Below are 13,462 nucleotides of genomic sequence, written 5' to 3'. Positions count from 1 at the left end.
ATTGGGTGACCTTTTCTTGTTTTTCTTTTCTAACAATTTGGTCTTTTGGCTCAGGGGTTCTGGGTCTTTCATATGATGGTTTTTTACTTGTTATGTAGGCTACAGCTCATGTTGGGTAGATCTTTAACTCACTTCCTGGGATAGATTGTTATTTAGTTTTTGGTACTTATGTCCACAGTCCACTGACCTGGTTAGAACACTTTGTCCCACATTGATGTAGCTTTTCCTATTGTTTAAGTTTTTCAGATCCTCACAAACAAGTTCCTTTTGTGGTTATGGCCTGTATTATAAATGATAATCCTTTATCAGTTATAGTACAAACTTTAACTACAGAATAAAATGAATGAATGAATAATTGTGATATATTCATCCATTTGAACAAAACAGCAACAAAAAAATAACAAATTACTGCTATGTGCAACAACATAGGTAGACTCTGACAGACATTACGTTGACTAGGTGAAGTCAGACACAATATACTTCATACAGTATTATTCCGATTATATGAATCCAAGAATGGGCAAATCTTATCTCTGCAATAATAGAACACTGGTAACTCCTAGGATGAGTATCAACTGGGAAAGGGGCAGGAAGGAATCTTCTTGTTTGCTGGAAAATTTCTCTAACTTGATCTGAGAGGTTATATGAGTGTATATCCAGATGTAAAAATTCATCGCGTTGTACACTTAAAATTAGTACACATTATGAACCACTTTATTATACGTGTATATATGAAAGGAAACCCTGGTGGCGAAGTGGTTAAGAGCTAAGGCTGCTAACTAAAAGGTCGGCAACGGGTTTGTTTTGTTTTCATATGTAAACCTACTTGCCATTGAGTCAATTCCGACTCATAGCGACCCTATAGGACAGAGTAGAACTACCCCATAGACTTTCCAAAGAGCGCCTGGTGGATTCGAACTGCCAACCTTCGTAGCACTTAACCACTACGCCGCCAGGGTTTCCATGTATACATGAGAAAAGAGTAAAAACTGTTTATAATTGCCATTATTCAAAGGTACTTCACTTTTTACCTACTGGCCCTCCGAACGACTGATATCTTCCTGCCTCTCACCCTGGAAAAGTCCTCTCTCCAGGGTCCTCAACACTTGGGGAGATTAGGCTGGGTTTGCACGGTCCGTACTACACCCCTAGAGAAAGACACCTGATATGCAAGAGACGACAAACCATGAAACAGAAGCCAAACTAAAGACTTCAACAATTCTAAAGATGAGAAAATACTTATAAAGAGCAAAGGAATTATTTCTTTAAAAAAACATGGTAAATTTTTTTCAAACGGCCAAATATGCGAATACCAACTTTCTCTGCTCCCCAAGGGTATCTTTGACTACTGAAATCCGCATTTGAGTTCATGGACGCATTTAAGAAAACCTGGGCTCTTCTCTATTATGTAGGAAATAAGAACAGCCGTCGCCAGAACCCAAATACAAGAGAAAGCCACTGAATCCCTCGGTCACGAGTTGGAGCCGCGTGTGCTCGCGCACGGAACCCCGCCCCTGAGGTACAGCGCTCCCAGAAACCGGAAGCGGAAGTGTGCGTCCTTGGGTGGGCAGTCTAATTCGGTTCCACGGGTGCTGCCGGGTGAGAGAGGCTTTCCCTAAGTCGCCAGTCGGTCGGAGGCACTACCAGGTGACCCTGCAGACTCCTGTCACGGGGTCTGTGGGCGCTGCTCCCGCTTTCCCTACACTCCTGGTCTCTCCGCCCTCCCAGAGCCTCGGGACTTGCTGTAGCCGGGAAAGCCGCCGCCGCCACCCCTCGCCGCCTCGCTTTTCCGCTTCCTCCGAGATACCGGCCCACCTGGCCGCAGCTGCTTTCTGGACGGCCGGGTAGGTGGGTTAGACATTTGTGTCTTAGTGCATTAACAGTGTTGTAGAGAAAAACTTGAACGCTGTATCAGGCTAGAACAGAGAGGTTTATTAAGGGTGTAAAACAACTGCAACTGGGGAACTAATAGCGCATTGAACGTGGAACCAGGTAGTTGGGGTGGTTCCATTATATAAATGTTCTTACGGGGTAAAAAGAGGAACCAAACCATAGGAAGGCAGTTTTAGAAAAAATCAACGGATATTGTAATAATCACACTGATTGGTTACTGATCATTAATAGCTGTAGTTAGTGATTACAGAAAGTTTCACAGAATGCTCACATCACGGTCGCAAGATGTTTACATGTATTTTCTTAGTTTGTCTTGCAAAAAGGTCTTGTTGGCAACAGCACCTAGACAGCACTGTTCCTGAGTATGTGTATTTTGGTCATTTCTTCAAAACACCTCAGGACATATGGTTTCACATCGTGGTTTTGACCACTGAGGAAAAACATATTTTTTCTCCAAAACATAGCTGTTAGTCTAGAAATCCAGATTAAAATTAGATAGCATGGTCAGCATATTATGCCTCTGTCTCACTGACGCTTGTCTTTTCCTGAGAAAAAAACGAAAAAACCCACTGCCCTTGAGTTGATTCTGATTCATAGTGACTCTATAGGACAGAGTAGAACTGCCCCGTAGAGTTTCCAAGGAGTGGCTGATGGATTCAAACTGCTGGCCTTTTGGTTAGCAGCCAGATGCTTAACCACTGTGCCACCAGGGCGTCTTTTCCAGAGAAAACAGGTAAAAATTGTGTGAATCCTCACTAAGCAAAAGTGTGGTTCTCAGACCAACAGTGTGAGCTTCACCTGGGAGTTTGTGGGAAATGCAGAGGCACAGGCCTCATGGATCCCCAGAGAATCTAGCCAGAGCCTAAATGCCCTGCTCCCACCCGCTCCAGTGCCACTCACCATGCTTCCCTTTCTTTTCTTTCTTGCTTTTTTTTAAACCATGTAGCCTCAGCCAGACCCTTCGGCCTCATGTGCCACTGCGCGTGCGCGCGCGCGCACACACACATGCACACACTACAGTCACGTTGAGCTCCTCATCAGGCCTCAGTCACCACTCAGCCTGAATGTGTGTTTACCATTTATTGAGCTCTTTCAGAAGGGCGAGGCACTCGGCCAAGTACTTTCTATACTGCACCTCATTCACCAAACAGCACCGTGAGGTAGGGTTGCGGCATTTTACAAAAGTAATAGTCTTGGTGAAATTAACTAGCTTGCCCATGGGCACTTACTAGTAGCAGTGTCTGGACTCAATTTCAGGTCTTTTCTTACTTCAAGGGGCATATTCTTTTTTTTCTTGTACTTTAGGTGAAAGTAGACAACTCAAGTTAATTTCTCATACAAAAATTTATACACATATCGTTTTGTGACATTAGTTGCGATCCCCACAATGTGACAGCATACTCCTCCTTTCCACCCCAGGTTCTCTGTGTCCATTCAATTAGTTCCTATCCCTTCCTGCCTTCTCATCCTGCCTCTGGGCAAGAGCTGCCCATTTGGGCTCATGTATCTGATTGAACAAAGAAGCACACTCCTCATGTGTATTATTTTTTTTTTCTAGTCCTGTTTAATCTTTGTCTGAAGAGTGGGCTTTGGGAATGGTTTCAGTTCTGGGTTAACAGAGCGTCAGGGGGCCATAGCTTCGGGGGTTCTTCCAGTCTCTGTCAGATCATTCAGTCTGGTCTTTTTACATGAATTTGAGTTCTGCTCCGCACTTTTCTCCTGCTCGGTCTGGGACTTGCTGTTGTGTTCCCGGTCAGGGTGGTCATTGGTGGTAGCTGGGCACCATCTAGTACTTTGGTCTCAGGTTGGTGGAGTCTCTGTTTATGTGGTTCTTCAGTCTCTTGGGCTAATATTTTCTTTGTGTCTTTGGTTTTCTTCTTTCTCCATTGCTTCAAGGGGAATGGGACCAATTGATGCATCCTAAATGGGCGCGCTCAAGCTTTTAAGATTCTAGACGCCACTCGCCAAAGTGGGATGCGAACATTTTCTTAGTAAACTTTGTTATGCCAATTGATCTAGTTGTCCTCGGAAGGGACATACTGTTTTTTTTTAATTGTACTTTAGATGAAGGTTTACAGAACAAACTAATTTCTCATTAAACAGTTAGTACACATATTGTTTTATGACCTTGGTTAACAACCCCATGATGTGTCAGCACTCTCCCTTCTCAGCCTTGGGTTCCCTATTACCAGCTTTCCTGTCCCCTCCTGCCTTCTAGTCCTTGTCCCAGGGTTCGTGTGCCTCTTTAGTCTTGTTTTATCTTATGAGCCTGTCCATTCTTTGGCTGAAGGGTAAACCTCAGGAGTGACTTCATTACTGAGCTGAAAGGGTGTCCGGGGGCCATACTCAGGGTTTCTCCAGTCTTGTCAGGCCAGCAAGTCTGATCTTTCTTTTTTGAGTTAGAATTTTGTTCTACATTTTTCTCCAGCTCTGTCCAGGACCCCCTACTGTGACCGCTGTGAGAGCAGTCAGTGGTGGTAGCCAGACACCATCTAGTCGTACTGGACTCAGTCTGGTGGAGGCTGCGGTAGATGTGGTCCATTAGTCCTTTGGACTAATCTTTCCCTTGTTATCTTTAGTTTTCTTCTGTCTTCCTTGCTCCTGAAGGGGTGAGACCAGTGGAGTATCCTAAATAGCCACTCACAGGCTTTTAAGACCCCAGACGCTACTCACCAAAGTAGAATGTAGAACATTTTCTTTATAAACTATGTTATGCCAATTCAGCTAGACGTTCCTGGAGACCATCAAAGGGACATATTCTTGATCACAATTTCCCTGCATAAAATAGCTCCTTTTTGTTTTCTGTGCTTCATCAGGGAGGGCTTTTGTTGAGTATTGCTCGTCATACAAACAGTAAGATTGTGGTGAAGAATATATCCCCCCTTGTTTAATGGTTATGGGTATTTAAGACCGAAGAAGAATTAAGAAACATGAGTTGGAACTAGGACCATATTTCTTTGGCTGTAAGGCAGAAATTTTCATCATGATTGTGTGAGAGATAATACTGCCAATCCTAGTTGGTTTGATATAAAATGTGATGTTGCTGAACAAGCTTAATACAGGCCATGAGGGATTTGTACACACTAGGTGTGTGATCTGTGCTGGAGTGGATGCTGGGGATTGAACCCCAATTTTTGCTACCAAAGAACCACTCTTCTTTAAAAGTTGAAGGCTTCTTGGAGCAAAAACCATGCATGTTCCCAGTGTCAGATCAGCGAATATTAGGAGTGAGGGCAAAATGGAGGGCATGTGTAATGAAAATAATCAAAGTACTTCAGCAGATCCTAGAGCGTCAGCCACACTCCCGTGTTGCAAAAAGTATTTTACCTTTTGTAGTAATTATTTTCGAAAGTAAAGGAGTCAAATAGGGAGCCCCATGGTTTACTAGCTGGAAGGTTGGTGGTTTGAACCCATCCAGATGTGCCTTGGAAGACAGGCCTGGCAATCTGCTACCGAAAAGGTCACAGCATTGAAAACCCAGTGAAGCAAATTTAAAGTTTCTAAATTTAAGGGTCCTGTTTAGAAATCACTGGAAATTCCGATGCCATTAGCTTCATTTCTTTTTCCGTCTCTTACTCTCTCTGTCTTTTTTTTTTTTTTTTAACTACTTAGAATTATAATTGATGTTAATCTTTTTTTTTTTTGGTTTCGTTTTATTCTGATATGGAAGCAGTTTTGTTTTTTTTTTCCCCTTCGTGTTAATAACAAGGTGATCCAGATCCAATTACCTTAAAAAGTCTTTTCTTTACACGTTGCAGTTTCTCAAATGCGACTTTATTTCTCTAGGTTTTATAGCCTAAGGTTGGCATTAAATCTACGAAGTGCGCGTTCCTCACTCAATCCGCATAGTATCTAAATATCCATCGTTTCACTCACGCACTCAGACCAAGAGACTAAGTTGCTTTCTTTCTTGTTTTAATAATGTCATTTCATGCTATCTATTCTTGTGTGTGTGTGGTGAAATACGTACAAAAACCTTTTCCTATTTCAACTGTTACTTTGGCTTAAAACAACCAAGTTTATTATCTTACAGTTCTGGAGGTCAGACAACTGAAATGGGCCTCACTGGGGTAAAATCCAATTGTTGGCAGAGCTATATTCCTTCTAGAGACTCTGGGGAAGAATCCATTTCCTTGCCTTTCCCGGCTTCTAGAGGCTGCCCATATTCCTTGGCTAGTGATCCCATTCCTCTTCCTTCAGAGCCTTCTTCTCATGTTGCCATCTCTGTTTCTCTCTTGTGATTTCCTCTTCCATTATTTCAACCATTTTTACATGTACGATTCAGTAACATTGATTACTTTCACCGTATTGTGCAACCATCACCAGTATCAGTTGCCAAGTTTTCCATCACCCTTAGCAGAGACCTGGTGCCTCTTAAGCATTAACTTCCCTCCTGCCTGCCATCACCCCTGGTAACCATTTGGTCTCTATACATTTGCCTCTGCTAAGTATTTCAGTTAAGTGGAATTGTACAACATTTGTCCTTTTGTGTCTGACTTACTTCACTTAGCATAATGTTTTCAAGGTTCACCCATGTCATAGCATTTATGACAACTTGTCTTTTTATGACCATGTAATATTCCACTTTCTTTATCCATGCATCTGTTGATGGACATTTGGGTTTTACCTGGTTTTTGAATATTATGAATAGTGCTGCAGTGAACACTGCTGTAAAAATATCTGTTTGCATCCCTGCTTTCAAGCCTTTAGGGTGTATACATGTTGTTGTTAGGTGCTGTCTAGGTGGTTTTAGACTCAATGATACCATGTGACAGAGGAGAACTGTGCCATGGGGTTTTCTTGGCTGTAATCTTTACGGAAGCAGATTGCTAGGTCTTTCTCCTGCAGAGCTGCTGAGTGGGTTCAAACCACCAACATTTTGGTTAGCTGCTGAGTGCTTAACCATTTGTATCACCAGGGCTCCTAGAAATGGAAATTTCTGGGTCATAGGGTAGTTGTCCGTTTAACTTTGTGAAGAACTGTCAAAATTTTCCACAGAGGCTGCACCATTTTACAGTCCATCAGCAGTATCTCCATATTTTCCCCAACTCTGGCTGTTTTCTGTTTTTCTGACAGTAGTCATCCTAGTAGGGATGAGGTGGTATCTCATGTGGTCTTTTTTTTTTTTTTATTTAATTTTTATTGTGCTTTAAGTGAAAGTTTATAAATCAAGTCAGTTTCTCATACAAAAATTTATATACACCTTGCTATGTACTCCTAGTTGCTCTCCTGATAGTGAGACAGCACTCTCCTTCTCTCCACCCTCTACTTCTGTGTCTATTCAGCCAGCTTCTGTCCCCCTCTGCCTTCTTACCTCCCCTCCGGGCAGGAGCTGCAGACATAGAAGCTCATTCCTCATCAGTATCTTTTTCTATTTTATAATCCAGTCCAATCTCTGTCTGAAAAGTTGACTTTGGGAATGGTTCCACTCTTGGGCTAACAGAAGGCGTATGGGGACCATGACCTCTGGGGTTCTTCTAGTCTTAGTCAGACCATTAAGTCTGGTCTTTTTATGAGAATTTGAGTTCTGCATCCCACTACTCTCCTGCTCCCTCAGGGGTTCTCTGTTCTGTTCCTTGTCATGGCAGCCATCAGTTGTAGCTGGGTACCAGCTATTTCTTCTGGTCTCAGGCAGATGTAGTCTCTGATTTATGTGGCCCTTTCTATCTCTTGGGTTCATGATTACCTTCTGCCTTTGGTGTTCTTCATTCTCCTTTGCTCCAGGTGGGTTGAGACCAATTGATGCATCTTAGATGGCCACTTGCTAGTGCTTAAGACCCCAGACGCCACTGTCCAAAGTGCGATTCAGAATGTTTTCTTAATAGATTTTATTATGCCAATTGACCTAGATGTCCCCTGAAACCATGGTCCCCAAACCCCTGCCTCTGTTACGCTGGCCTTTGAAACATTCAGTTTATTCAGGAAACTTCTTTGCTTTTGGTTTAGTCCAGTTGTGACCTCTCCTGTATCGCGTGTCATCTCTCCCTTCACCTAAAATAGTTCTTGTCTAGTGTCTAATTCGTGAATACCCCTCTCCCTCCTTCCATCCCTCCCCACTCTCGTAACCATCAAAGAATATTTTCTTCTCTGTTTAAACTGCTTCTCAAGTTCTTATAATAGTGGTCTCATACAACATTTGTCCTTTTGCAACTAATTTCACTCAGTGTAATGCCTTCCAGATTCCTCCGTGTTATGAAGTGTTTCATGGATTCATCGTTGTTCTTTATCAATGTGTAGTATTCCATTGTGTGAATATACCATAATTTATTTATCCATTCATCCATTGATGGGCACCTTGTTGCTTCCATCTTTTTGCTATTGTAAACAGTGCTGCAGTGAACATGCCCACTAACGCCCACTGCAGTGAACATGGGTGTGCATATATCTGTTCGTGTGAAGATTTTTGGCTTTTATTTGTCTAGGATATATTCCAATGAGTGGGATTGCTGGATCATATGGTAGTTCTATTTTTAGCTTTTTAAGGATGTGCCAGATCGATTTCCAAAGTGGTTGTGTCATTTTACATTCCTACCAGCAGTGTTTAAGTGTTCCAGTCTCTCCACAACATCTACAACATTTATTATTTAGTGTTTTTTGGATTAATGCCAGCCTTGTTGGAGTGAGATGGAATTTCATCGTAGTTTTGATTTTCATTTCTCTAGTGACTAATAATAGTGAGCATTTCCTCATGTATGTTAGCTACCTGAATGTCTTCTTTAGTGAAGTGCTTGTTCATATCCTTTGCCCATGTTTTAAGTAGGTTATTTGTCTTTTTTTGTTGAGTTTTTTGCAGTATCATGCAGATTTTAGAGATCAGACGCTCTAATGTGGTTTTGATTTGCATTTCCCTAATGACTAATGGGGAGTCCACCTGGCGCAGTGGTCAGTAGCTATGGCTGCTAACCAAAAGGTCGGCATTTCATATCCACCAGCTGCTCCTTGGAAATCCGATGGGGCAGTTCTACTCTCCTATAGGGTTTCTGTGAGACCTTATGAGATATATGACTCCCAGATACATTAAAACCTGCAAAAGCAGGAACCTGTGTAAGAGAACCTGTCAGAAAAGGAGAACTCTTTTCCACTAAAACAAGCAATAGAAAAGTGGTAAGACAGCACCTTGTCAAATGCGGAGAACTTCCGAGACCTGGAAAAACAGGAAAAACAAGGCAGTTCTGAAGAGTTCTGACTCTCAGAGGTTTCAGTGTATTTTCTCCCATTCTGTAGGTTTTCTGTTCACTTTGTTGGCAAAGTTCTTTGATGCACAAGATTTTTTAATTTATGTTTTATCTTTATTGCTCATGCTTTTGGTATCATATCTAACAATCTGTTGAAAACTAGTGTGTGGAGAAAATAAATGTTCTTATTTTTTAGTTTGTAAAAATATTTCATGTCAAAAAGTTCAAAAATGCATAGAGTAAAAATAAAAATGATCATTAAATACCACTTGTATTCTCAACATTGGTAGGAAAATGTAGTGACTTTTATTTTTCCCCTTCCTTCCTTAGAGATAGATATCCTAAACCAAAAAACCCACTGCCATTGAGTCGATTCTGACTCATAATGACCCTGTAGGACAGAGTAGAACTGCCCCATAGGGTTTCCAAGGCTATAAATGATTATGGAATCAAACTGCCCCATCTTTCTCCTGCGGAGTGGCCAGTGGGTTTGAATTGCCAACCTTTTTGTTAGCAGCTGAGTGCTTAACCACTGTGCCACCACGACTCATAGATACTCTGAAAGTACCCCCTTTTTGGACTGAAGTTTGCCTTGGAGACATGACTGGTAGTGTAGTCACTTCATGTCAACATGAAACCTTCATTCAAACGTATTGAATTTTCCAAGTTCAGAATCTTAAGAATTGTCTCACATGTAAGACCACGGTATCAACTTATATTTCCCAAAGGCCTAAAACATGTCAGAACTGTGCTGTTCCTTTCCTTCAGCTTGAGGCTTCAGAAGTGGGAATGGAGCCTGTTTCAGAGGTTTCAGTTTGATTCTTTATGTCCAGGAAGACAACCTTGAGATATGGGCTCTTGGGTACCAATGGACTCAGAGATCTCTCATAGTCTACCTGGGGCACCAAGTGCATGGTTCTGAAAACTAACATGTCCAAGATGGAGCTTTTAAAACCTGACCTGAACAAATCTACTTCTCACCTGGCCTTCCCAACCAGTAGGTGGCACTGGCATCCATTTGCTAGATTAGTGGAAATAGTCCAAGCTACTCTGACTCGATGGCACTGGAACTGGGACTCAGACAGCTACTTACGAAAGCAGCCCCTGAACTTCCTTCTACTTTGTCTTTTGTCACAAGAAGGTATAATCTCTACCCAGCAGCAAGAGACATATTTAAACAATGTAAGCCAAGTAATCTATCAATCATATAGAATAAAATCTATATGATTTATGTTGGCCAACAAGATCCTACACGTCCAGGCTTGTGTATTGCTCTCTGACTTAAATTTATAAAACCTTCATGTTAGACAAGCTTTTAACACATTTAAAAAAAAAGAACTTTTTCAAAGATGCCAGAGTCTTCCCTGCCTTTCAGCCTTTGCACCAGGTATTTCTTCTCATGAGAGGAAAACGTTTAACCATAGGAATCCGTTAAATCTTATAATTTAGATCTCACTCCAAATGTCACCTCCTCAGAGAGTGCCCCTCCTGCCCCCTCAGTTACTCCCACTCATTTCTATTTAACTATTGTAGGTTTCAGAATGAGGTAAATTCAATTTAGGTTGTCATTAACCTTGATCATAGAAATACTAGAAAGTTGAATTGAATGTTACCTTTGCTTTTACCAGCTCTATTTCTCTGTGGGACAGGCTTCCAGCATACAAAAAGCTGTAAAGATCTACATTGTGGAGATGGCAATTTTCACACCCTCTGTGCTGTATTAGGAAACTCTGGCGGCCAAGTAGTTAAGAGCTATGCCTGTTAACCAAAAGCTTGGCAGTTCGAATCCACCAGGTGCACCTTGGAAACCCTATGGGGCAGTTTTACTCTGTCCTGTAGGGTTGCTGTGAGTCGGAATGGACTTGACGGCAATGGGTTTGTTTTTTTTTTTTCGTGTTGTGTTTGTCTCTTAGGGTTCTGGTGAGTCCACTAGAGCTGTGATGTCCACTAGCCAGATGTTGCTATTTCAATTAAAATTAATTAAAACTAAAAAAAAAAAAAAAAAAGTTCAATTCCTTAGTTGCACTAGTCATATGTTCAGTGCTAAATAGGCACATGGGGCTAAAAAAAAATGGGGCTAGTGGCTACCATATTGGATTGTGCAGAAGCAGAACCTGTGTCTTCACAGAAAGTTTCATTGGATAGCGCTGCTTAAGTACATGCAAACGTGATACTCTGTGTGTGTCCTCAGTGATCAGTATCATAGAACAGAAGGAGCAAGAAAACAAAATACATAGTGTCTGTCCACAGATTTATAGTCTAGCATGGGAGACAGTTTTAAACAAATAATGAAAAACCGGGAACATCTGATTGCTGTAATGAGAGAGTCAGGTTAGAGTGCTTGAAAAGGAAAATTGTTTAAGTGAAGATTCAGAAAATTACTTTTATTCATCTATGTGCATGGCTGTGTAGGGCTGATACCATGTGGTATAGGTGGGAATGGGAACAGTATTTCCTTTGGGAAAATGAGTGTGTAAATTCCTGAGGCAGCAGAAAGCCCAGTATCATTTATTCCTTGATGAAAGTCAGAGATGATTGAAGCAGAGAAAACAAAGTGTGGGTTGGGGTAGGGGCTGTGTGAGCCAGATTGGAGGAGGCAATGACAGCAGGTCATTTAGAACTATGCTGACTACTCTGGGCTTTTTGAAGGCCAGTGGACAGCCACTGGAAGTCCTAGTGGCATACTGGTTAAGTGCTATGGCTGCTAATCAAAAGGTTGGCAGTTCAAATCCACCAGGCACTCCTTAGAAACTGTATGGGGCAGTTCTACTCTGTCCTTTAGGGTTGCTATGAGTTGGAATCAGCTCGAGGGCAAGGGATTTGGTTTTTTTTTTTTTTGGTTTGGACAGCCACTGACGGACATTAAGCAGGGTGGAAAGAAGTGGAAACAAAGGAGGAAAATGGCTCCTTAGAGAAAACTTAATGACTTTCTGATTTATTTGTTGATTGATTTATTATAAAGTTGAAAGACGAAGTGTTTAGGAGCCCTCTCAGATTTGTCAAAAATTCAGGGACTGGAGCTGTCATGGTTTGAGAATGAAGGGGGGAAAAAGAAACTCATGGGGAAGAAGGAAATGTTAATTGCTAAAGTAACAGGGAAAATACCGATCCCATATTACAATGCTATAAGTGAAATAAAAATTTTGAAAAGCAAAATAAGTGTTTAACTGCACATAATTAAAAATGCATGAACCATGATGAGTTCATTGACAAAACTTGAAAAGTATGTTCTTCCTGCAAATTCATCCATGTTAATATCCAGTAGCGGTGCATATGTTGGTCTACAGGGGACAGAGTTCCATAGGTGAACCCAGAACTTCAACATTGGACCCCAGACTCCCTGAAGGAAATCAGGTTCAAGTTTTCCATACTGGACAGGCTTCTCATGCTCTGGAATGAATAAATTCCTGCCATCTGTGATCTTGATGCTGGAAAGAAGAGCCCGTGGAGCTGCATGAAGAATGCAAGTGTGTGCTCTGGAGGCTGGAGCCTATTCTGCCTTAGTGCAAATGCCCTCAGGGTGAGCATTGCCCTGAGCCTGGGAGGAAGCCAAGAACCTGTCACTCCCTACTTAACACTGTTTCCTCCCCATCCTTCTTCCATTTCAGGTCTCAAGTGTGGTTCAGGGAGAACTAATCCAGTCCAGGCAGCTGGAGACCTAGGGTGACCATCTTGCACATCCATAAATCACAAGTAGGGATATCAACTGCTGTGTCTGGTGTATGGATCAAACCTTATTCATGTGCTTCCAAACTGCCTGGTGCTCTGCTTGCACTCCCATCCTTCTTACTGCAGTGGCTTCTTCAGCTTAGAGACGACATTCTCTTAGACTTCCAGAAGCTGGAACAAGGAAATGGTGAGTTCAACAGAGAGTTGGGTTATTCTTACCATAAGTGGGTGAGGCTTGATATGAATTGTTGGGGGACCAGCTGTGTGCTGTGGGACTGTGGTTCCTCAATGAAGAAAAAAAGTGGCAGAGGAGGCCAAGGAACGGAGCCCTAGGAGGCACGCCAGGGCCATGCTTCACTGTCACTGGCGCTTCCTCTATACATATGTGACTTTTCAAGATTTGGATGCCTGGGGTCACCTTCTTTATGCGACTCTCAGAGCTGGCACCATGGGGTATTAACATTCCCACCCTGGGCCTTGGTACTGTGTGTTCAGTGATAGAGTCTCCTGACCAGAGCCTGAAGACAGAGCAGCTCTGGCTGTGGAGACTGAGACCCAGCCTTCCAGAGCCACCCTTGTGCCATCTCTCTTACAGTTTTCTTGACATCTCCCAGGCATTGGAGCATTTTCTGTGCAGTTGTAAAACTACAGCTCCACCTCTCACACTGTGTTATGGGTTAGAAAAAGGGCAAGAGAGCTCGTGGGTGAAGGCCCTGACTGTTTAT

General features: G+C 42.3%; 1 protein-coding gene across 8 annotated transcripts in view; it reads left to right on the top strand.

The window, feature by feature from the left end:
- The first annotated feature begins 1,529 nt into the window (after positions 1 to 1,529).
- LOC100659156 (zinc finger protein 883-like) overlaps positions 1,530 to 13,462 on the top strand; it is a 34,758-nt gene continuing 22,825 nt past the window's right edge. For 4 of the 8 annotated variants that reach the window (XM_064280742.1, XM_064280741.1, XM_064280740.1 and 1 more), the window contains exons 1-3: positions 1,530 to 1,844; positions 12,356 to 12,588; positions 12,677 to 12,924. In XM_064280742.1, the coding sequence (XP_064136812.1) occupies positions 12,922 to 12,924 (3 nt within the window). In that variant the 5' untranslated portion in view covers positions 1,530 to 1,844; positions 12,356 to 12,588; positions 12,677 to 12,921. Of the gene's footprint in view, positions 1,849 to 12,355; positions 12,589 to 12,676; positions 12,925 to 13,462 lie in introns of all 8 variants that reach the window. The other 4 variants (XM_023552364.2, XM_023552362.2, XM_023552365.2 and 1 more) reach the window with 4 other exon arrangements.

The sequence above is a fragment of the Loxodonta africana genome, chromosome 3 (genome assembly GCF_030014295.1).
Source record: "Loxodonta africana isolate mLoxAfr1 chromosome 3, mLoxAfr1.hap2, whole genome shotgun sequence".
Lineage (NCBI taxonomy): Eukaryota > Metazoa > Chordata > Mammalia > Proboscidea > Elephantidae > Loxodonta > Loxodonta africana.
This window is presented reverse-complemented; position numbering and strand designations above follow the sequence as displayed.